Below are 25,138 nucleotides of genomic sequence, written 5' to 3' on the forward strand. Positions count from 1 at the left end.
GGCTCTTCCCAGACTGACCATCACTTCCCTCCAGTCCCAGTCCCTTGCCCTGTCTCGTTGGGTGTCCCGGTAGCATGAGGGGAAGAGGCAGAAGTTACAGAGTTTTTAGTTTTATAGAAAAATATGGGACAGTTTGCTCCATGTTGATTTCATATAGAGCAAAAAACCTTGGGGAAAATGCTTTAAAACACACACTGCATGGAGCAGGGTAACGTTAATTCAGCTGCAACAGTGCTAAACCCTCTTTTTCCCCTTTTCCCTCTGCTCCTCCACCTCTCCCTTCCCATCCCCACAGCACTGTACTCGTCCGCTCAACTGTGTATATTTCCATTACCCTATTTATTTTGTTAATGAATTGTACATCGCCTTGATTCTATTTAGTTGCCATTGTTTTTACGAGATGTTCTTCCCCTTGACTCTATTTATTGCCATTGTTCTTGTCTGTCTGTCTCCCCCGATTAGACTGTAAGCCCGTCAAACGGCAGGGACTGTCTCTATCTGTTGCCGACTTGTTCATCCCAAGCGCTTAGTACAGTGCTCTGCACATAGTAAGCGCTCAATAAATACTATTGAATGAATGAACATCAGGACATGGGCTCAACCTAGGAGATGAATCATGGGAAGAATTTTTAACCAGAAAAATTCCAGTGGACCAGTGACCATATTAGGCTGGACTTTGAACAACATCTTGCCTACTTACTCTGAGCACGCATGGAGTTAGTCACTGTGACAGAGACAATAGTGACATCCTGTTTCTCCCCTTCATGCCAGAATTTCCCACTTATGATTTCTAAGCCAATATGATGACCCTCCTTAGAGTGCAAGACATCCTGGCTTTGAAGTAGAAACTTGAGGTTTCCCATTGCTGTGAACCTTTATAAGTATGTTTACAAGTGCAATTGGAGTATGAGCAGAGATGGAAATGAGAAACAGAGTATGCTTTGAACACCCTGTTTATATTGCTTTGACACCTTTTGATTCCCGTTAATATTAGGCTGCCTTCATTAAGCAATTAAACAATTACTCAGTTGTTCGTTACCAGTTTAGTCAGCAAACTGAAAAGGAGAAACAAAAGGTAAAAATGCTTTCACTGCTTTTATGATATTTGCAGGGCACTTACTCTAGGCCAGGCAGTGTCCTAAGCACTAGGGTAATAATAATAATAATAATGTTGGTATTTGTTAAGCGCTTACTATGTGCAGAGCACTGTTCTAAGCGCTGGGGTAGACACAGGGGAATCAGGATGTCCCACGTGGGGCTCACAGTCTTCATCCCCATTTTACAGATGAGGTAACTGAGGCCCAGAGAAGTGAAGTGACTTGCCCAGAGTCACACAGCTGACCAGTGGCAGAGCTGGGATTCGAACTCATGACCTCTGACTCCAAAGCCCGTGCTCTTTCCACTGAGCCAAGTAATCAGGATGGACACAGTCCACGTCCCCATGGGCTCACGGTCTTAATCCCCATTTTACAGATGAGGTAACTGAGGCCCAGAAACGTTAAGTGGCCCACGGTCACACAGCACAAGTGGTAGAGCCCGGATTAAAACCCAGGTCCCTCTGATGCCCAGGCTCATGATCTATCCATTAGGTCATGCCGATTCTCTTAAAAAAATAAACTTAAAAAAATTAAAAATTCCCAGAATCCTTAAGCATTTAGTTATGCTGCATCCAAAGTTGCTTGGAGAGCCAAGTTGAAAACTTTTTTCACCAGGTTTGCTTTATTAGACAAATTTAAGGTGGTCTAAAGACAGCATCTCCGATCTTGGCTTTGATTTTTTCTATCTTGACAGAGATTCTGTTATTTGGTTTGTAGTTTTTCAGTTGAAATCAAACGTTTATGCTCACACTGAGCAATTGGGAGAATGCAACATAACAGAGTTGGTAGCCACATTCCTTTCCTAGTAACCAGATCAGCCATGATCCTCAAAATGTGAGCAAACAGCAGGAGACAGGAAATCTTAGTTTTAAAAATATTTACATCTTGCCAATTAGCAGAGAGAGCTCGATCCAAGAGACCAGAAAGGGAAGTTCTCATATGAGGTACAAGTGTTCCAAACCTAGAAAAATAATTTTCAACTTCCATTTAGTCCCCAAACCTTGAAGAGGCATCAACATCATCCATCATTTTCTTGCTATAATACTAGTCCTTCCAAACCACTAAGGGAAAGGGAATCGTTTCCAACATGAGTGGCATTTTCCCCTTCTAAAACCATTAGTAGAGCTTACATTTGCCGATGTTACAGACAGCCGATTACTTGCTCACCCTTTTGTGCCAAATAAGGCAATAAATGGGGAATCGGAGCTCCGGTTGGGGTCCCAGCTACGAAAGCCATTCCAGGATCTCGGAAACAGTGCTTCTTGGAACAGGTGATATGGAGCAATTAGCTTCGCCATTTAGATGCAAGAATTGTTAATGCGTAATGCAGATAATACCATTCCCTCTATCCCCTTATCTGTTCTAACCTGCCTAGGTTTTTGGTGAAACGTTACCCTTTACCCATTTTTAAGTTGTTCAATATTTCAGAGCCTGGAAAAGAGTGTGCACAAACAATGTGGAAAACGTGTTCTAAAGGTTCAGAGTCTACAAGCCTTTGGTGAAAGGTTTTAAAATGATGGGTCCATTTTGCGAAAACAATGTGTTAGGAAACTACCTATTATACATATACACTTTCTATTCTGACAGAATGCTATTAAAAAAATTGTTTTTCATTTTAGATAAGCTTATAAAATAACATTGGTGATGGAGGAATTGGGGGCAACTGCCCTTCCACTCTTCCCTAGGAGAGTCTGAAGTAGTGACAGCTGGTGCTGAGTTCTCCCTCACCTTTTACCCAATCGCTTCATCATTGGTAGTTATGGATCATATACTGTGTGGTGAGCAGTCAGTGCTCAAGAGAGTTCAAGAGAGAGAAGCAGGGTAGTCTAGTAGAAAGAGCACGGGTCTCGGTGACAGAGGATCTGGGTTCTAATTCCAGCTCTGCCACTTGTCCGCTTTTTGACCTTGGGCAAAAGTCACTTCGCTTTTCTGTGCCTCCATTTCCTCATGTAAAACAGGGATTAAAAGTATGAGCCCCATGTGGGGCATGGACTGTACCCAACTTGATTATCTTCCATCTACCCCAGTGCTTAGAAGAGTGCTTGACACATGGTAAGTGCTTAAATACCCCTAAGAGTGTGAGTGATCCTTGCCTTCAAGAAGTTTACACTTGGGAGAGGAAATCACCTGCAAATAGGAGGAAGAAGGAAAAGCGGATATGTAAGAAAGTTAGTGCTTAAGTAATAGGATAAGTAAGAGGTGTACAGAAGGGCTATGGGAGACTGAGCACCCACAAGTGAAATCCTGAAGTGGCAGCTGGCGGAGATATAAACTGGGAGGATTAGAAATTGGGGAAGTCGGGGAAGGCTCAAAAACCTTACTCAGTGTTTCATCTATGGGTGATTATAAATGAACGTAAAGACCACTGCAGAACCCACCATCCCCGCTCCACGGTGCCCCTACAAAGGCTGACTTTTTGGGGGCTGAGGTCACGTTTGTCATTTGCCAACTGTTAGGCTTTTCACTTCTGCCTCATCTCACTATCCCTATCAAGCTTCTGCTTGAACGCAGCCACTCCTTTCTTGATTGCAAGAAAGGACCCACTGCAATCGTCTCTAAGGTGGCCGATGCGCCTCAACGTCCAGTATTCTCAAATGCCCGGTGAAGTTACGGGGGGCAAACGTTGGCCACAAGGCATGATGTCATTAAAGCCTCATCTGCCATTTTGTGCAAGTTTGCCAAGGCTAGAAAATTTATGCAGGGCCTGAATCCCAGCTTGCTCCAAAACCTTGAACTGTATTGCTATGTCTTAGTTCTGCTCCCTGCTGTGCCCCAGCGTGGTCTGATGCTGCATCGTGATTCCAGGAATTCAGTTAACGATATTTATTCTTCACCAGCTGGTCCGGGACAAAAGGGCTTAGTACAGTGCTCTGCACACAGTAAGCGCTCAATAAATACGATCAAATGAATGAATGACTTTGACAAGGATCGTGCTGGCAGTAATGAGCAATGAACTCCCTTGAGAGTTACCACAGTCTGATATTTCACCTTCCTTCTTGATGATGATGGCATCTCTTCGATATTTAATATTTTGAGGAAGAGCTTGCGTTTGGGGTTAAATGGGGTGGCCCCCTCCACGCTTGTAGGTCTCAAGGGGCATGCCATTAGATTCAGGAGCTTGACTTCCTCAGCCTTTCACTAATGTTTTTCCTCCTGGAACTACTCTGTACCCTGCTACGGGGCAGTGGGCTACAGTTTTCTCAAAATCAATCCATCAGTGGCACTTGCTGAGCACTCACTATGTATATTGAGTGCTTGGGAAAGTACGCTGGAGTAGAGTTGGCAAACACAGTCAGATCTGTTTTTAACTTTCATGTAGATTGTAAAATGCTAGCTTTGGGGCCAATATTCTCACAATTATACCTTTCTTAATAAAGCAAATTAAGTCAAAATTAACCTGTTCCATCCAACCCCATTCCTCTGCTTTTGCCTGCATTATCAGAGTTTAGCTTTCCTCTTTGTATTGCCATTCAGCGAAATGTCAGTTACGCAGATTGTCCAATAACTGTCTCTCCCGATTAGACTGTGTCTCCCCCGATTAGACTGTAAGCCTGTCAAAGGGCAGGGACTGTCTCTATCTGTTACCAATTTGTACACTCCAAGCGCTTAGTACAGTGCTCTGCACATAGTAAGCGCTTGATAAATACTATTGAATGAAAGAATAACTGCAAGGAGACAGTCAGCTCCCCTTTTGGAGAGACAGCAAATACATCTCTCAAAGTCACTTACTACCTTATTGAGTTTGTTTGCACCCTAGCATCTTACGTTTTTGAAAGGTCCCATGCAAAACAGGAAGACAGTTTGATTGTTTCGTCATTAGTAGGCTGTGGTTTTGAAGTCCTCATGACCGAGTGTCATTCTTTCCTCAAGTATAGAAAGCAATTTTGTAATAATTGTGGTATTTGTTAAGTGCTCACAATGTGCCAAGCACTGTTCTAAGCGCCGGGGTAGATACAAGGTCATCAGGTTGTCCCACGTGGGGCTCGCAGTCTTAAATCCCCATTTGACAGATGAGGGAACTGAGGCACAGAGAAGTGAAGTGACTTGCCCAAGCCACTTTTTAAGAGTTTACTATGTGCTCACACTGTACTAAGCGCTGGGATGGATACAAGCAAATCAGGTTGGACACAATCCCTTGTCCCTTGTGGGACTCACAGTCTCAATCCCCATTTTACAGAAGAGGCAACTGAGGCCCAGAGAAATGAAGTGACTCGCCCAAGGTCACACAGCAGACAAGTGGTGGAGTCAGGATTAGAACCCATGTCCTCTGAATCCCAAGCCTGTGCTCTTTCCATTAAGCCACACTGCTTCTATAATTGAATGAATGTAGAGTTAGCAATATCAGTGTTTCTACAAAGTTCCAGAGGACTAACAATAATAATAATGGTGGTATTGTTAAGTGCTTACTATGTGCTATGCACTGTTGTAAGTGCTGGGGGGGATACAAGGTATCATTGTCCCACGTGGGGCTCACAATTTTTAATCCCCATTTTCCAGATGAGGTAACTGAGGCCCAAAGAAGTAAAATGACTGTCCCAAAGTCACATAGCTGGCAAGCGTCAGAGGGGGGATTAGAACCCATGACCTCTGACTCCCAAACCCGGGCTCTTGCCACTGAGCCATGCTGAAACTCTTCTTTCCCTGAAAGATAAGGTGAATTGAATCTCCTTCTCTCCATACCTATTCCAAACCCCAAACAATGGTCTAATATAGACCCTCCAATAAATTCGCTCTCTCTTCTTGCCGGATTCTTAAATATACCTACTTCTATTTGTAGAGGTAACATTTGTTGAGCACCAACTTGGTAAGATGTACTGTACTAGGCACTTGAGAAGCAGCAAGGCCTAGTGGATAGAGCACAAGTCTGGGAGTCAGAGGACCTGGTTTTTAATCCCAACTTCCCTGCTTGTTTACTGTATGACCTTGGGCAAGTCACTGAACTTCTCTATGCCTCAGTAGCATAGAGAAGTTGTAAAATGGGGATTAAGATTGGGAGCCTTATGCGGGACAGGGAGAAGCAGCATCGTGAAGTGGATAGAGCACGGGCCTGGGAATCAGAAGGTTATGTGTTCTAATCCCAGCTCCGCCACTTGTCTGCTGTGTGACCTTGCGCAAGTCACTTCATTTCTCTGGGCCTCAGTTGCCTCTTCTGTAAAATGGGGATTGAGACTGTGAGCCAAACATGGGACAAGGAATTGTGTCCAACCTGATGTGCTTGTATCCATTCCAGTACAGTGCAAGCACATAGTGTCCAATCCTATTATCTTGTAATTACCCTAACCATTAGTACATAGTACAGAATAATGAACTATGTCCCCTGTCCATAAGGACCCTTCACTTTAACCAGGAAAACAAGTACCAAAATATTTGCACCTAGAGAGGTCAAAAATAAAGTACTAGAGTCGACAAAGGATGATACGGCTCCTGGTGCTGGAAATTAATTAGGAAAACCCCCCTGGAGGAAGTGGGATTTAAGCAAGTTAGCAGAATGAGGGAAGGGCTGTGGTCTGTCTGGGGAGGAAGGAAATCCCAAGCCAGCAGAAGGATGTGAGAAAAGGAATGGAGGTAGGACAGTAGAAAGCATGGATTAGCTAGTAGGTTGATTTAGGAGGAATAAAGACGGCAGTTTGGGAAGGTGAAGAGGGCGGATAGGTAAGGTTGGGGCAGACGGAGAGCCCTGCGGCAGATTGTGAGGAGTTTGTGTTTGATATGAAGAGGCACTGGGAGCTGGAGAAGCATCATGGCATAGTGGATAGAGCACAGGCCTGGGAATCAGAAGGTCATGGGTTCCAACCTCAGCTCTGCCACTTGTCTCGCTGTGTGACCTTGGGCAAGTCATTTCACTTCTCTGTGCCTCAGTTCCCTCCTCTGTCAAATGGGGATTAAGACTGTGAGTCCTATGTGGGACCACCTGATGACCTTGTATCTACCCCAGCCCTTAGAACAGTGCTTGGCACATAGCAAGCGCTTAATACCATTATTATTATTCAATCATATTTACTGAGCGCTTACTGTGTTCAGAGCACTGTATTAAGCATTTGGAAAGGACAGTTCAGCAAGAGAGACAATCCTTGCCCACACCGGGCTTAATAATATAACCTTTCTATTTAGACTATTAAGTTGGTTTTTTATTTAGACAGAGTCCATTTTGAAGCCACAAGCACCTCCAGTTCAATTTGTGGCTTGGAGTCAGTTTGCCCATCTGTAACGTTTGTAAAAATCAGCACTTAGAACAGTGCCAATACCATAAAAAAAAGACTAGCATAGTGCTTTAACCTAAGGCCTCGGGGATGAGAAGAGATGCTGAAAACTAGATCACGCTGGTAAAGCAGCTTAACTTTAAAAAAAAAAAAGTGTTCCTAAAAATAAACCAATACTTAGTTAAAACAGGTTGTATTGCTTGATGATTTGTAAAGAATGGTGTGAGGTGAAAAAGTTACAGGGAAGTAAAATTACTAACACGGACCAATATCCCATCATCCCTACCTGCCCGGAGTCTTTTAGCATTTAAAGCCAAGCATGCTAGAAGAGGCATGAACAGAGCAATAATGCTAACCAGATTTAAAACATTGATAGCCTAATGTTGCTTCGTCCCATCCTCAGAACTTCATTACAATCAGACCCTTAGAAAGAAGTTTTATGAGAAAGGTGTTGTAGGTTTACACATCACCACATCTGTAATCTCTTGGTAGACTGAACATTTGAGATTAACCAAAACACGTAGGCCGGGCCACTGAGGGATAATAGAGGAATCATCCAACCGCACGATTCTCTCTGATTCTAAACCACGGTGGCACATTCTTGCCAACCACCCTCAACCTCTGTGCGCTGACCTTGCTACATAATGAATGAGGCCTACTGAAGCATAAATATATATTCTGACAATCCCCAAAGCAGAAGGAGTTCACCGTGCCCAAGGTTTTCTTTTGTTTTTAAATCACCAAGATCGGAAGGTTTCTTGGTGTTTGCAACACTCTGTATCAGGAGGTAGATGAACCTCACCCGTGTTGCATTAGTATGGATTTTTAATTTTTCACCTATTCTAAGTGCATTAAAAGGAGTGGGATAATAGCATCCTCCTCCTAAACAAAATTATTTTTCTCTTCCAAATTACAGCACCAGCAGTTTTGCTTCATCTCATTTTAGGGATATATTTTCTATCTGCTGACCTTTCATTTACTTGGTGTATTTTGTTAAGTTAGCACAAATGTGTTGGAAAAAAACCCAAAAAAACTCTCCCCTCTGCTCCCCCCCTTCAAAAAAAAAACCCTAAAAGAGCATTGGAAATCAAAATGGTGGAGGTTTTAAGCTATTTTTATGGGCATTAAAGACTTTGATAGAGAACAAATAGGGAAAAAAAAAACCCTGGAGTCATCTTGGCAGACTTTCGAATCTCTCCTCCTTTCACCCCACTGCCTCACCCCCAATCCGTAATTATACCTCCTAAATTAGTCACATACTTTGTCATTAAAATAGATCAGGTACTATCATTTTAATAATTCGGTATGACTAAAAATAGTCTATTTAAAAGCTCTTCTATACTTCAAGTGTTCAAATTTAGATACACCCTCAGTACTGTAAAAATTATTTTGAAGTGAGAAATGACCAATCACATCCATAACAATTATAAAAAAGCTAGACACAATCTAGGGTACTATAAAGCTAGAACCTACTGTTTAAAATTATGTTTACATTGGGTAACGGGTAGTTTTACAAGAAGTCCAACCCAAAATTTCACCAGATTCCTGCTTTGTTTGGCTTCCAAGTGATCACTGTGACCCTGGGAAGGCCTGTCATTCACACATGGTGGTGAAACCAGGCAAAAAGAAGATCACCTCCACTTGTACCTCCGAAATTTTTACACTTGCATTCACATGCACACGCACACTTCTGAAAATTTCAAAACAGATGTCCAGATGAATAGATTCACTATATTAAGCTGTCTTAAAGGCCTTCAGATGAAAGTAGAAATTAGTCAAGAAACCAGCCTAAAATAGAACAAAAGCATTTGTTGCCTAAGTGAAAAATGACTCCAGAATGTTCGCCTAATTTCAAACTCAAATGTACAGTGAGTTTTACTGACTTCCCTTTAACAGAAACTTTCACCTGAAAAGGACAGTTTGTCAAATAGAAGTCATACCGCTCCTACAAGACAAGGAAGACAGTTATATTTGTAGACAGCCAGAATAGCAAGCGCTTACCCATAACATTCCATTTCACATACAAATAAACCAATTTGTTTTTGAAGCAATTTGAAAAATTACCTTTTCTTCAGTTCGCTGATCTCTTAACATTGATAAGTGTTTCCTGATTGCATACGGAGGAAGCTTCACGCGATAGAAGTTAGTCTGATGCATTAGGTTTTCCATAATGAAGGAAGACAATTCTCATTAATTCAAGGCCTTTATAGTCTTGTTTTGCCTGCTGTTTCAAGAGCACACAAGTTCCCCAAACTCAAGCTCAGCTCCTGAATGGTACATTTCAAAATTCCTTCCTCACGAACACTGCTGTGTCCTCTTCGGCTGTATGACTGGTGAAACCAGAAGATCAAGTATAGGGTCTTGAAGTAACCAGGGTTGAATTGCCACGAGGACAACATGAGCTGGAAGGAATTTAGGGGTATAAAGCAAGCCATCCAGCTGACAGTAATTTGACAAGCCTATTTGTAGCAAGAGTATTCTGCTGCAAGCTATATTAACGTTAGATACCTGATGACTTTCTACACCCACAGAAAGCTTTTTTAGTTCTGGAGAGGGGATAAGGAACATGTGATCTTTCCTCTCTTCTTACTCTCACGTGAACACAATGCACACACAGTGACTGCCTCCCCCTCATCCCCCAGCTCTACTGGTTACTTTTACCAGCTCTAAACTGTTAGTCTTGTGGAGAGGAACTTTAGTTGAGTTGAAGAGATTAACAAGTCACTGTATTCCCTTCTCAGTAACCTACTGGTTCATTCCACTGAAAGTTAGCTTACACTCGTTGTTACATATTAGGCTGCTTGGACAGTAACTGGGGACTTTAATTGAAGAAGAGGTGTGAAAAGATTTTCCCTCAAGTTACACAGCTCATCTTTTCATCACAAATCCATGAATTGAATCCAAGAATATTGGATTTCCTTTGGCTTTCTGCTGAGAAGAGTAGTGAAAGACACTTCTCTCTTTACCTGCTATTTTTTTTTTAAGTCCTTTGCTCTTGAAAGGTCATGAGGCTTGTATTAAGGCAGGGAACCATCAATAAAACTCTAATTTTTGTATTTTAGTGTCTTTCTCCTCTAAGCTGTGAACTCCTTCTGGACTGGGAATATATCTACCAACTTTTATCAGTCATTTGAGTGCTTACTGTGTGCACAGCATTGTACTAAGCTCTAGGGAGAGGACAATCCAACAGATTTAGTAGAAACATTTCCTGCCCAAAAGCTCACAGTTTAGAGTCTTCTCCTCTGCCAAGTACAGTCACTGGGATGCGGTAAGTGCTCAATAAATGCCACTGTTTGATTGACATGCAATCCATACCCCAGTCTTGGGATGTGTTTGGAGGGCTTGTGAACACAATATCACAGAACTGGTTTCCTTATCCTTACTGCTTCAATTTGGCAGAAATTGATTCATTTGGTAGAGACATTGAGTCATTTCTAAGAAAGTTTGACAGATATGTAGAAACACACCAGCCTAAAATAATCAGGCATTAAAAATTGGTTTTTAACATGGAGGCAGAAATCTATTCTTTCTCCCATCAAATTAAATAGTGCCTAGAGGAATAGATCCCGCATTTCAGGCCGAGTGGCTCAATGCAGACAGCCATTCTGGCATTCCTGGCTCAAATCCCTGCATTCAGCAAATACGTTTGTTGTACTTAAATGAGTTCTGGGCTACAAGTGCTCCAGCCCGTCTGTCAAGATGGCACCGGGCCCAATCGCAAGGTGATCTTCTAGTTCCACTCGCTAGGGCCCAGCTGCCAATCCCAAGTAGTAATGCATAGCATTGCCAATGACATCTCCTCAGGAGGTGCTTCTCTCTTTCTCTCACTAACACAGCTCACTCCAAGAGGGCTCCATCTCTCGTTCCCTCCATGCTAAAGGCCGGACACTTGAACAGTAGACATTCATGACCAACCCAGAATTCTCAGTGTCAGCTGCTTTGGGATGTCTTTTCCATATATCTGTTAGCACATGACCTAGCAGAACAAGACTTGGAGAAGCAGCCTGGCATTGTGGATAAAATGCAGGCCTGGGAGTCAGAAGGACCTGGGTTCTTATCTTGGCTCCACCACTTGCTGCTGTGTGATCTTGGACAAGTCACTTCACTTCTCTGTGCCTGTTACCTCATTTGTAAAGTGGGAATTAATAACTGTGAGCTCCATGTGGGACAGGAACTGTGTCCAACCTGAATAGGTTTGTCTCCACCCCAACACTTAGTACAGTGCCTGGCACATAAGTGTTTAATACCATTATTTTTAAAAAATAAAATGAGAGACATTGTGTTCGTAAACACTCTGGGCAAATGTGAGCCTCCGGAAACAAGAGGCTAATCAAATTTAGAAGAGTCAGAGTAAATGAATAACTTTCATGAATTGTTTCCTTAAAGAATCAACCGCAAAAATAGGGGCTTATATATTCTTCTGACCCCACCCAGCTAAACCACTCAGTCATTTGTTAGATGCCTCATACCCTTTCCAATGGAAAGCGACAAACCTGACTTCCGACAGAATGGTTCTGGTATCATCATGTCTCTTGGTTAAAACAGAACAGGACTCATGAGGTCCCTAAATTTCCCACAGAGCAGGACTTTAATAGGAACCTTTCATCTGTACTTTTCAGCAAAATCAATCATTTGAGCAATGGTAACGTGAAAGAAAGATGCAGTAGTTCAGAGGGGCATTTTGTAAAGGTCAAATGCTTTTTCCCATATTAGCGAGTACTGAAATGATAGTTCTGGGAAAAAATGGTCTACTTTGAAATGGTGCACCTGCATGTATTCCAGTTCAGATCTGGGGATCATTTAGAAACAAAGTCCTGCCTAACTTTACAAAATACCTGGGAAAAATTTCCCTTGAATAAAAACTACCATGTCTTAGCAGTCTATGTGCAGGCTATTAGCATAAATAGAAAATGAGAAGTGCCCTTGCAGACCCTCTTGTTAGGGGAAAAGTTCTAGTAATTGAGTCAATAGGATTTGATGGACTAGGGAAACGGTCAAAGAGGTCACCGAGATTTATATTCATCTATGTAAATTCCTATATTTCCTCACAAGCAGAATGTTTTATATGCTTGCTACTCAATGCTCCGTTTCTGTGTTCTGTATGGTAAAGTTGCAAACATGCAAAGTACTATATGGTACACTACACTGCCTGGAAAGAACAGCAGCATCATGCCTTAACTGAAATCACACGTACGCACTGTTGTGCTTTCCTACACAAAACACTTGAGCCAACTTGTAGGCTGTCTTATTCTACAAGAAATTTGGGTTGTGAGAAACACCATCCCTAATTCTTCCATTGTGTTGCATCCACATGTTCTGACGACATCTATTAAGCATCACTGACTGCTTATCAGTTGGGATTGAAATCTGTTAGGTTAGCGTTAGTAACTGGAATCCACTTCTGGACCCCCATCCCTAAAATAATAATGTTGGTATTTGTTAAGCGCTTACTATGTGCAGAACACTGTTCTAAGCGCTGGGGTAGATACAGGGTAATCAGTTTGTCCCACGTGAGGCTCACAGTCTTCATCCCCATTTTACAGATGAGGTAACTGAGGCACAGAGAAGTTAAGTGACTTGCCCACAGTCACACAGCTGATAAGTGGCAGAGCCGAGATTCGAACCCATGACTTCTGACTCCCAAGCCCGGGCTCTTTCCACTGAGCCACGCTGCTTCTCAGACTCCACTCCCCTCTTGCCAGAAATTTAGGAGATATAGTCTATGTAGTTTTTTTTTTTAACCATTCTTGCCAAGTATAGAAAGGTAATTGGTGGATTGCTATCCTATGTAGCATCTTGTAATCACAAGTCTTTTTCTTAAAATTTTAAAGCGCTGTAGGAATGTGCATACAGTAGTCTCTTTATGGAGACAAAATGGCCATTGTCGAGGCATTAGAACTCAGTCCTCTAACCATAGAAACAGAAGACCAGAACCTTGTGTATGTTTTCCAAAATGCCCCAAGTGTGTATCCTTGGATAAATCAATATCTTCAACACCCAGATATTACTATCCAGGGCAAAGAGTCAACAGAAACAGCATCCTGGGTTTCTAATCATGGGGATGTATTTAACAAGACGAACTTTTAAATACAGAAGATGGCAAAGCGATTGGACTATTATTATAGTTAAATTAGTCTCAAATATGTACCATTTTGTATTCTCTCGAGATCCTATGATCTTAGATTTAAAAAACCACTGTGTTCTGATTTACATCCTCTGTATCTTAACTTATTGACTTATAGTCAACTTGCCTAACACCTCAATCATCTCCTTTCTGTAAATACATTTGTACATAACATTTTGAAGTGCTCAGTGGCTCTTAAAGAAGGAACACCACCCAAATTAGGTTATGCTGGCATCTCTTTCAAGAACAAAATGCACCTATAGTCAATGTTTCTGTCAAGTGGCTCAAAGGCGGCGGGGGCGGGAAGGTCCCTTTTAGCCTTAGAACATTCCTTTGAAAATGTTAGCTCTTGTGGCAATATCGCATTTACTTTAGGTGTCATTTAAAATGTATTAAACACTTTTTTTTTTTGCCAGGTGCCATATATAATATTTGGAAGAGCAAGGACCTGCTCTCAAGGAGCTTATTTTATAAGAGACAGAGGACGGGAATCCCCATAGGAGTTTCATTTTACCAGGAGTGAAGTGAGTAAATCTTTCATTATTTGTGTCTTTCTGGGTGGGAAGAGGTGGCAGGCATGGTGTACAGAAGAGGAAGAAAGGAGAGAGCTAGGGAGGCCGTGTAGGGGAAATAACGTAATCAGGTCAGAAGAGGAAGATGCTCATTCCTGGACAAAAAAATAAAAAGACCAGAGGACTTTCCCGCAAAAGGCAAAAGCACCAACTTAACTCCTGTCGTAAGGGAACCTTTGGAGGTAATTCCAGTTGCCTGGGTGTGTCTGTCGGGTGGGCAGAGAGGGGTTTGGGTTTGGAGAAGGGAGGAAGCAAGTAATCAGGTAAGGTGACTAAAAGTACTGTATACATTTTTCTTCTTTTACTTATTGCTATGCTAGCCTGCTGTTTTTCACTCTTCCATTTCTGCTGCTGCTGGCCTTATAAAGCTGCTACTGATGCCTTTAAATGCCGTAAAGGAGAAATCAGGAGGGAGGGGAGGGGAGTGAGACTAGCTGTGTTTAGAGCAGCTGAACACAAGGCTCTTCTAACCCAACTGTGAGCCCCATGTGCACCAGGGACGAAGTCCAACTTGATTACCTTGTATCTACCACAGTGCTTAGAACAGTGCCTGGCACAGAGTGAGCACTTAGCAAATATCATTAAAGAAAGAATACCTATATAGTGTACCACTGAAGAAACCAAAGGCATCACGTGAAATTTGGCCCTCGAAACCAGACATTGTAGTTACCCATCCACTTCTGCAAACAAAAACTCATTATCACCAGCTTTAAAGCACTCAATCACCTTTCCCCCTCCTACCTCACATCCCTACTCTACTACAACCCAGCCCTCACACTTCGCTCCTCTAATGCCAACCTTCTAACTGTATCTCCATCTCGTCTATCTCGCTGAGGACCTCTCACCCCTCATCCTGCCTCTGGCCTGAAACACCCACCCTCCCCTTATCTGACGCACAATTACACTCCCCAACTTCAAAGCCCTTCTGAAGGCATACCACCTCCAAAAGGCCTTCCCTGACTAAGCCCTTCGTTCCTCTTCTCCCACTCCCTTCTATGTCACCTTGACTTGCTCCCTTTTTTCATCCCCTCCACCCAGCTCCACAGCGCTTGTGTATATATCTGTAAATTTATATTAGCATCTGTCTCCCCCTCTAGACTATAAGCTCACTGGGAGCAGGGAATGTATCTGTTATAGTGTACTCTCCACAGCACTTAGTACAGTGTTCTGCACACAGTAAGCACTCAATACCACTGACTGACTACAGAAAACCAGAATCCAGAGGCCACACATTAGCTATTTATAGCCTCAAACCAGCCATCCTGTTGTTTTTAATTGCTCTGTGGGCAAAGAGCTACTGATAGACCGTGTCCCGGTTTCTAGAGTTGGATAACCAGCTGCTTTTCTTTGTTCTGCATTTCATGGCTGAAAAGCTCAAGCACTTGCTGGGAGGGACAGGATTGAGTAAGCAGCTTCTCTGCCTACGGCAGGCATACCAAGCTCTCATGAAGTAAAAAGGAGTGAGCTTGGATTTTTAGGGGGAAACCTCTCTCACCCAGAGAGCAAGATTTCCACCTCAACAGTTATGAAGCTTATCCATCTTTCCTTGGGATGGCTGCCAGGTCTGTCTTCCCCTGGTCATTACTGTGAATTGCTATCAGATTGGTATTGAGCTGACCCTCCGTTCCTCTCATCAAGCTGCCATTTCACTATCACTGCCTGCCTCTTAGACAATCGCAGCCCACTTTTGCATTCAGGTACCTGCATTTGCGTCAGATCACGTTTATAGTTTCTCAGCTCTTAGCAATTCCAGCTGGCACTGAACTGGGAAGACCCACAGAGAATCAATACCCCAGGTCAGTCTAAGGCTTTGGTGGACAAGTTGGCCCTCTTCCTACCTCCAAAAATTGGCAAGACAATTTTCAGATAGGATAGATTGTAGCACCATGGAGTTGAGAACAGGGTGGGGAAAGAGTAGAGGCTAGTTAGTTAGCTACTCACTTTGCTCCCTCTCAATTCGCCACTCTCTTACTAGAACCCAGCCCACACCCTTTGCTCCTGCGACGCTTGCCTTCTCTCTGTAGCATGATCTTGTCCATCTTGCCCCCGACCTCTCGACCACATCCTGCCTCTGGCTTGGAACACCCTCCCTCTTCATATTCCACAGAGGATTCCTCTCCCCACTTTCAAAGCCTTATTGAAGGCATATCTCCTTATAAATCCCTCTTTTCCTTTTCTTCAAATCCCTTCTACATCACCCTGCCTTGCTCCCTTTATTCATCCCCACAACACTTAAATAAGATTCCCGATATGTACATAAGTCGTCTCTCCCTCTAGACAGTAAGGTCGTCGTGGGCAGGGAATCTGTCTTATATTGTGTTTAGTACAGTGCTCTGCACAGCATATGTGCTAAATATATATGATCGACTGACACTACAGAAGGCACCTTGATGCTTCCACTGGGGGCTCTTGGGACCGAGATACCCCTTTGGAAACCATGAGGAGCAATTATATGCCTATGACTAGAGTAGCCCTAGCCAGCCAAGAGATCTTGGAGGCCATTACACAGTTGCTCCCTATCAATTCCTCCTCCCCCAAACTAGAACCTTTACCCACAACTTTACACATTCACCAGTCATTGCAACCAGTACCACATTGTTAGGTCTGAGGAGGTCAAGAAATAAGACCACTAACTGCTCACCAATTTATCCAACAAGATCCAGCAGTCAAAAATACTTTACTGAGCAATGAGTTAGGGTCTTCCATGCATTAAATATGGATTTAAAAAAAAGAAAATGAGGCCCCTGCATTCAGGCCTTAGAGGTGCTCCTCTAACAGCCCAGATAACATGGGAAGGCTGTTAGTAAATAGATTCATCACCTTTCATTTCCTTTCTTGCCCCATTTTGAAGAGTGACAGTGAGTCGACTCAATGGCGCACATGTAAAGCCTACAGGTTTACCTCCCCTCAATCATTTTCATTACAGAATATCCAGCATCGCAGGATGAATTTAAACAACAGAGGAACACCAACAGGTCCAGCTGCTATTGTAGGAATTCAGAGAATGAAGCTTTAATCATAAACAAAATCCAGCAAACTTACTTCTTCTGGCAGCTTTCCCTGTTGATTCATGGCACTCCCTTTCCTCCTCCTCAGGAGCCAACTCTCCTCCGGTCCCTCCGCAAGAGCCATGATTTTCCTCTGCCAAGAAGAGCTAGCTATGACTCAACCCCCTTTTCCTCTATACAGAGCAAGAGGAACATGATAACATTAATGAGGGGGAAAAAAAGATAGCTAACTCAAAGAATTGTTCTACCCTACGTTGCTTCCTTTCGCTTGTCTATGTAGGAACCAAAACCCTAACTGAAGAAATCTATAGTGTGTGGGGTTGAGGGGTGGGCTTCTAGTGATTGGCCTTATGCAAAGTGTGTGTGTGTGAGTGTAGGTGGTTGGGGGTGGTAATTGAAAGCAGATGTTCAATTGGGCCAAGGCCAACTCCACAGGTAATCCAAATTCCTAGGTAAATGAGATACCCCCAACTTCACACCCACCTCTCCTCTTGACAATAATAAATACTGCTTTTGAAGGATTCCAAAAGAGAGAGCTACAGTTTGAGAGACTTTCCTAAAACGGCTGCTACGGTATTTAGTCAGTGCTGGGAGAAAATGCACAGGTGGGAATTAAACACAGTTGCCATCCCAGAAGAATCAGATTCACCCTCAAGTGGGTTGGGGAAGAACTGCTGGTCACACAGTCTTTTTCAGCCATATTCATCATTAATTCACTCAATCATCTTTACTGAGTGCTTACTGTGTGCAGAGCACTATACTGAGCACTTACCCAGCTCCCAAAGAGCACTGATGACCTCATTACTTTTAATCCAAAGATATGGATGTTAAATATGGAAATTGGGGTGTTTTTCAACCCCAAGGAGCATTGATACCAGTGTGCTGTAATCTTAGATGTACCCAGTTACTTGGGAAATTCTCATATCAAAAAATAATAATAATTTTTGCCTTAATTTGCTAGAGACAGAAGTTCTGAGTTAACCAAGTATTTCCTATAGCTCCACCTCACTTTATACTATGGAGAAGCAGCGTGGCTCAGTGGAAAGAGCGTGGGCTTCGGAGTCAGAGGTCATGAGTTCGACTCCCAGCTCTGCCACTTGTCAGCTGTGTGACTGTGGGCAAGTCACTTAACTTCTCTGTGCCTCAGTTCTCTCATCTGTAAAATGGGGATTAAAAGTGTGTGAGCCCCACGTGGGACAACCTGAGTACCCTGTATCTCCCCCAGCGCTTAGAACAGTGCTTGGCACCTAGTAAGCACTTAACAAATACCAACATTATTAACATTATTATTACTAAGCAGTGAGCCAGAGTAGGTGACATATCTAAATTAGAATCAAAGTGTTTTCCTGCAGGCTATAGATCAGCTAAGTCTTCTCCTCATCATCTCCCTTGACAGTTAAGATTCCTTAATGACCTCTGGCTGAAGGTTTTCAGGGTTGAAATGGGAATGGGGCAGTCTAAGGGGAGGGTCCATTGTTTGGCGGTTCATTTTTCCTGTTGGGCAAGGTGAGCAAGGACATAATTGATTTTAAAGGCAAAGAGTTGCAGGATGCATTATCTGGCATAGACACAAGAGAATGAAAAAGTACTTTATACCCTGGTTGCAAACGTCGTTGTTCACAGTGCTCCCCAATGGCAGGATTTGACTATTTTTTCATGCTCGGGTAGCAGTCTCTAAAATTCAGAATCGGCATCGCACAAACTGGAGAAGGCTCCCTGTTTAATTCCCAGAATGTGTTCTTTCTACTGCTGCCATTTCCCAGTTATTACTGTCTATATAATATAGCCCTAGCCTCTGTTGATAGATTCACTGTGAGAGGAGTTGGTGTGATTGGGGTATCATGGCACCTGCACAGGTTTCAGACAATCTGTCACCCTAAGGTAGGCCATATGTTCCACCCGACTCCATCGTGTCATGTTTTGAGTGCACACATCATCACAGAACTATGCCATAGATAACATTTTGCCGATGACCTCACAGCCGGCCCTCAACTGAGCACCCCAGAAACTCAGGTCCGAGTCCCTGGCGCCCCACTAGTGGATGACCTCCTTCCTTCCCACCGTCATCTTGGGTAAGGGCACCAGCGACACCATCTTTGAGCAGGGCCAGGCGACCGTCACCTTCAAAAGTTCTCAAACATCATCCCCGCCTCTTCGCGGCTCCCTGAGGCAACTGCTTACCGCTCTTACCATCTGAAGTTGGCCCTGTATTGCACCTTAGAAGGGACAGTCCTAGAGCAAATTAGAGCAGTGGTTGCTTTTCAACCTGTCTTATTTGAGAATACTCCACCGATGATATTTGACACCCACCTATCTTGAACCTCTGGACTGCTGGGGCACTATTTCATGAAAGCACAACTGAAGAGATCACCTTCATCCACCCTTACCAAAACAAAGTCTAAAGTAATTTGCCTATTGCGCTTGAATTGTGTCCCGAGGCAGACTGAATGACTAGTCATGCTGGTTGGAAAGGACTGTTCTAAATGTCGTGTGGGCTTTTTCACCACCAGGCACGTTAATCATTATAGCCATTCTAATTCTCTATTTTCCTTTTGAACTAGCTCAAACAATGGTTTTCTTTCATATTTACACATTTTAGGCTCTTGCAGTTATAGATATGAAGGCTTTGCTTATGTAGAATTTTTTAAAATTTCTATTTCTGTCAAATTCTGTGGCTACACTACCGGAGCGATTGCTGATGGAGGTGGGGTGTTCTGGAGAGAGATGTGTCCGTGGAGTCACTATGGGTCGGAGACGGCTCGATGGCATAAGACAAGACATAATTCTTTTTGGCTCTTTTTATCTCATCCTTGTGGAATCAGGGTACTGAAAACAGTATTTTAACCGTGGCCTTGCTTTTAACAGAGGAGGGGAGAAAATATGACTACAAAAGCTTAAAAAAGAGATAGAGACACTTTTATTTTGTTTCTCTGTGGAATGTGAAGAGGAGTGCAATATTTTTTGTCCCTTCTTTATTTCACAGTAAATTCAAAATATAACTTGGCATTGAAAATCACTGTTGGACTGTTTCAAAAGTTCTGCTTTCCAAGAATCTTTTACATCCTGTATATTCACGTGTTTGAAAACAAACCTGTGTTATTGTGCATGCCAAACTCTCAAACTTTGTCTGCTTTGTGTATTGAACCACCTTCCTTACCGGGAGCTCGTTATCTTTTTTTCTCTTTTCAGAAAGGGCGAAGCTATAAACCTGTAGCCACACTGCAACCAACACCCACAGGGCTGGTTCTGTCTTTGCAAAGCACTGTGGTGTAGCTTGCAACTGCTCGAAGCAGATGGCCACGTGAAGAATGTTCTCAATAATGTATCAGATGTCCTTGGATATTTTGGATCCACATTTAATTTTAATCCCTTACTCATTCAAAAAATGTAAGAATGGAGTTTCTTTTTTAAAAGATTTTTTTAGAATATTAGCTCTTCAGTTACTGATGGAATGGTGCTCTGAGTACCTCGCTCTCGAAACTTCTCCTTATGAAATGAAACGTGATGATGACCGCCCTGTTTTTACCGCCATCCTGAGCCAGAATATGAGTAGCATCATGGGGCACTTCTGAGCAAATCTCACGTGGCCTAACGGTTCCTGGGAGACACAATTCTCTGTCTGACACTTTAAGAGCTAAAAGAATAAAGGGTATCTCAGCTAATGCATAAGAGCGATCCTGGGCAGAAGAAAAAAGTCACCTACGTGCAGTCATCCAAACAGAGAAAAATGGTCAAGGGATCTTCCTGATTTACGTGCAATTCATTTGCTAAAATCCATCAAGCAGTCAATCGATGGTATTTCATTGTATGCTAATACTGTGCAGAGCACCGTATTAGATGCTTGGGAAAGTATAATACAGTAGTGTTGGTTTGTTAAAGACTTACTGTGTGCCAGGCACTGTTCGAAGCACTGGGGTGGATACAAGCAAATGGGATTGGACACAGTCCCTGTCCCATGTGGGGCTCACAGTGTCAATCGCCATTTTACATATGAGGTGACTGAGGCACAGAAGAATGAAGTGACCTGCCCAAGGTCACGCAACAGACAAGTGGCAGAGCTGGGATTAGAACCCATGACTTTCTGATTCCCAGGCCCATGCTCTACCCACCATGCTATGCTGCCTCATATGACCCTCCAGAAGCTTTCAGTCAATGAGTGGTCACCCAGGTGTATACTCTGCATCCTGACTCCTTGTCCATGCCTGAATCCTTGTCCATGTTTTCCCCCATTTTATCTAACATTTTAGTGTCGGGTTTTTTTCTATTAGCAGTACAAGTACATAAGAACAGCAGTGAAATGACCCTAATGCATAATTCGGGTACAAGCAGGAGCCCTTAGGACTGCTTAGAACAGTGCTCTGCACATAGTAAGCGCTTAACAAATACCGACGTTATTAATATTATTATTAGATTCCTATTAAACTTCATAAGCTTCTAAGCCATTCCTTAGTTCACTATTTTTTTGTTCATGTTGGGTGCTGTTTTTTAGGCATTTGTTAGGTGCTTATCACGTGCAGGTACCATATTTAACTCTGGGGTAGATACAAGCTTATCTTGTTGCACACGCTCTCTGTCCCACAAGGGGCTCACTGTCTTAATCTCCATTTTATAGAGGAGATAACAGAGAAGTGAAGCGACTAGTCCAAGGTCACACAGCAGACAAGAGGCAGAGGTGGGATTAGAAGTCAGGTCCTTCTGACTCCCAGACGCATGTTCTATCCACTAAGTCACGCTGCTCCTCCTATTATTATAGAAAGTTATTCCATTTTTCTCTGCCTGTTGAGAGAAGAGGCATCATTCGCCTGCTTGCATTCAAGGAACTGGAAAGAATGATTTTGAGGTCTCTTTTAACTCTATAATAATAACAATAATAATGGTATTTGTTTAGCACTTACTAAGAGAAGCAGCATGGCTCAGTGGAAAGAACATGTGCTTAAGAGTCAGAGGTCATGGGTTTGAATCCCGGCTCCACCATCTGTCAGCTGTGTGACTTGGGGAAAGTCACTTAACTTCTCGGTGCCTCAGTTACCTCATCTGTAAAATGGGGATTAATACTGTGAGCCTCACATGGGACAACCTGATGACCTCGAATCTACCCCAGCGCTTAGAACAGTGCTCGGCACATAGTAAGCGCTTAACAAATACCAACTTTATTATTATGTGCAAAACACTGTTCTAAGCACTGAGGGGGATACAAGGTGATCAGATTGTCCCAGGTGGCGCTCATAGTCTTAATCCCCATTTTACAGATGAGGTAACTGAGACAAAGGCAAGTGAAGTGACTTGCCCCAAGTCACACAGCTGACAAGTGGCGGAGCCCGGATTAGAACCCATGACCTCTGACTCCCAAGCCCGGGCTCTTGCCACTGAGCCATGCTGCTTCTCAGCATAGAACTCTACGACACTTCACTTGATTCAGTGGGATTTTAGTCTAAGTAATGGATGCAGTAGCAGGCTCACTCTGTATACATGGTGTGTTGTCTTCCATGTACATCCAGGATGGATCAACTGGTACACCTAGGTGTGCACCCCGGAGGGGAATAGGGTGTGAGTGTCCCAAGGTTTTCTGAGTTGCACTCCCAGATTTGCTCATCCCAGGACTCTGACTGGGCCCGAGAGTTTCCACCCCCCAAAAACAAATGGTGACTTTCTGACCTATTTGCTCTTTGAAGCCTGATTCTGCACCCCCCCCCGAAGTCTTCATTCCCCTTAAAATCCCTGATCCTTTGTAGCACTCTGTAACCAACACTGATATACTAACTGCAAGACCTCACCAAGTAACCGAGTAACTCACCAAAGGGGTTAGGTTCCTGGAGGAAAATGACGGGTTGAAATATTCACTTCTCAAAAGGATCAAGACACCTTGGACAGGCCAAATATGGACATCTTTCTTTGATAAAGAGGGGATGTTTCTGGGGAAATTAGGCAGGATTACAAACCCCTGACATATGCAGGTTGTGGAATTCTCTGTCACTGGAGAGGAGACTTTGCCCCGGGCTTGACCCCGGGGTTTATGCAGACAACATCTCACAGCCACTGCACAGTGGGGTCCAAGGCGGAGCCCACTCCCCATTCCCCCTCTCCACAGGACCAAGGAGGACATTGCCGGCAGAGAGGACTTTGGCCCAAAATTCTCAGGGCTGTGTTACTTGCCCTATGCCAGACTGGAAACTTCTGCAAGGCAACTTCTCCCGATCGGAATGGATCAATCAATCAGTGGTATTTATTGAGGGCTAACCACATGCATAACCCTGTACTGAGCGCTTGGGAAATGACATGACACAATTAGCAGACACGTCCCCCGCCCACAACAAACTGATCTGGAGAAAAGGAAAACACTCAGATTGCTTCACCTTGGCAATCCCATCCCATATAACTCCGTCTAATGCTCCCCAGCTACTCCGGCTAAAGACTCTGCGGACACATTTTCTCCAGAATGTCCTACTTTTGCCCTTCTAGTCGTTGGGGTATGTACAGCTATAGAGTTTTCTTGGGAAAAATTAGAAGGGGTTTACTACCGCTTTCTTCCGAGCAACAGAATCAGGCAATAGAAACTTTAAAACAAAATCCTGGCTTAAGTTTATTGTGGGCAGGGAACATTTCTACCAACTTTCTATTATTGAATTCTCCCAAGTGCTTAGTGTAATGCTCTGCACAGAGTAAGAGCTCAATAAATATGATTTATTGAATGATTGATTGATTTCACCACAGACTAACCCTAGTCAGGTAATGGCCTTTAACTTAGTCTGGGTAACCTTAAAAATTTAGCAACATCCATTTTTCTTGTGTCTATCTTTGGCCCCTGTCTCCAGTACCTCTGCAATTTTGAAGCAGAAAGACAAGTGTGAGAGAGATTGGTCCCATGTCTCCTTTATTTTACCTTTTTCTTCTTACTTCTCCTGACCTCTCTGATCTCTCCAGCTATGAGTTGCTGTCTCTGACCTCTTCTTGTCCCCATCCTCCCCTGGAATTGGCTAGCCTCAAGTTTATGTCACGAGGCCAATCTGCCTCATGTCAGAAAAGCAGCCTCCCCTGCTGCCAGATATGGTCCATGTTTGGGCTGGCCTCGAATGGTTTATCCCATGGTTATCCCTGCAAGTGGCTCAGATGATAATCTAGAGATGGGGTTCGGATCAGGCATGGAGTATACAAGCCAGGAAGCTGAAACTTTGCCCGTCCCTGCTAGCACCAATCTGTGGCCAGACTGGGAATTGTAATGATGGGTCAAGAACTCTCTTCTGATGCCTTGGTTAGCTCAGTTATTTTCTTAAGTTGAGGAAGTGGGTAAAGAGCTTGCCATCCTTCTGGTTATTTGGCCTCATCCATTTATGAGGTAAAGTGGATAAATTCAGTCCTGATCATGAAGGCCTACACACCAGATCCAATCAGAAGGTCCTGGGCTCTAATCCTGTTGTGGGCAGGGATTGTCTCTATTGCTGAATTGGACCTTCCAAGCATTTAGTACAGTGCTCTGCATTCAGTAAGCACTCACTAGATACTGATTGAATGAATGAATGAATAATCCTGGCTCTTGTCTGCTGTTTGACCTTGGCCAAGTCAGTTAACTTCTCTGTGACTCAGTTACCTTGTCTGTAAAATATGGATTAAGATTGTGAGCCCCATATTAGACATGGACTATGTCCAATCTGATTCGCCTGTATCCATCCCAGCACTTAGTACAGTACCTGCCGCATAGTAAGCGCTTGACAAATGCCATAAAAAAATATTTCTTTACACCCTAAAGGGATTAGCATCATCCATATTTTCACAAGTTGTCTACTCATTCAGACTGCTCCTCTAAGTGACTATTGATAAGAGGGGATTACGTTGGGAATATTTTTCTTCAGAACTTCCTTGTGGGGCCTTCTCCCCAAAAAGTCCCAGGCTGCCCTGAATTTTGACCTGAACCATTCCCAGAATACTTCTACATTAATACACCACATTAAATAAGGCCAGTCTTAAAGGTTTTGGCTCCAGGATGGACCATTATAAAGGCTGGATTTTGTTTTCATTTCCATAATATTGCATTATTTAGTATTACAACTTTGTCTAGCCCTGTCATCAATACTTTGGAGAAAAATGAGGAGAAAAGAGCATGACTTAGGTAGAAATATTCATGGAAATATCAAATATGTTC

The 25,138-nt window shown here is 43.2% G+C and overlaps 1 protein-coding gene across 1 annotated transcript in view; it reads right to left on the bottom strand.

Moving 5' to 3' along the window:
- Positions 1 to 17,272, bottom strand: part of ATP2C1 (ATPase secretory pathway Ca2+ transporting 1) — a 103,439-nt gene extending 86,167 nt beyond the window's left edge. The window contains exon 1 of the mRNA XM_007666169.4: positions 17,036 to 17,272. Coding sequence (XP_007664359.1) covers positions 17,036 to 17,125 — 90 coding nt within the window. The 5' untranslated portion in view covers positions 17,126 to 17,272. The remainder of the gene's footprint in view (positions 1 to 17,035) is intronic.
- Between the last annotated feature and the right edge of the window lie 7,866 nt (positions 17,273 to 25,138).

This window comes from Ornithorhynchus anatinus, chromosome 8 (genome assembly GCF_004115215.2).
Source record: "Ornithorhynchus anatinus isolate Pmale09 chromosome 8, mOrnAna1.pri.v4, whole genome shotgun sequence".
NCBI classification, from domain to species: Eukaryota; Metazoa; Chordata; class Mammalia; order Monotremata; family Ornithorhynchidae; genus Ornithorhynchus; species Ornithorhynchus anatinus.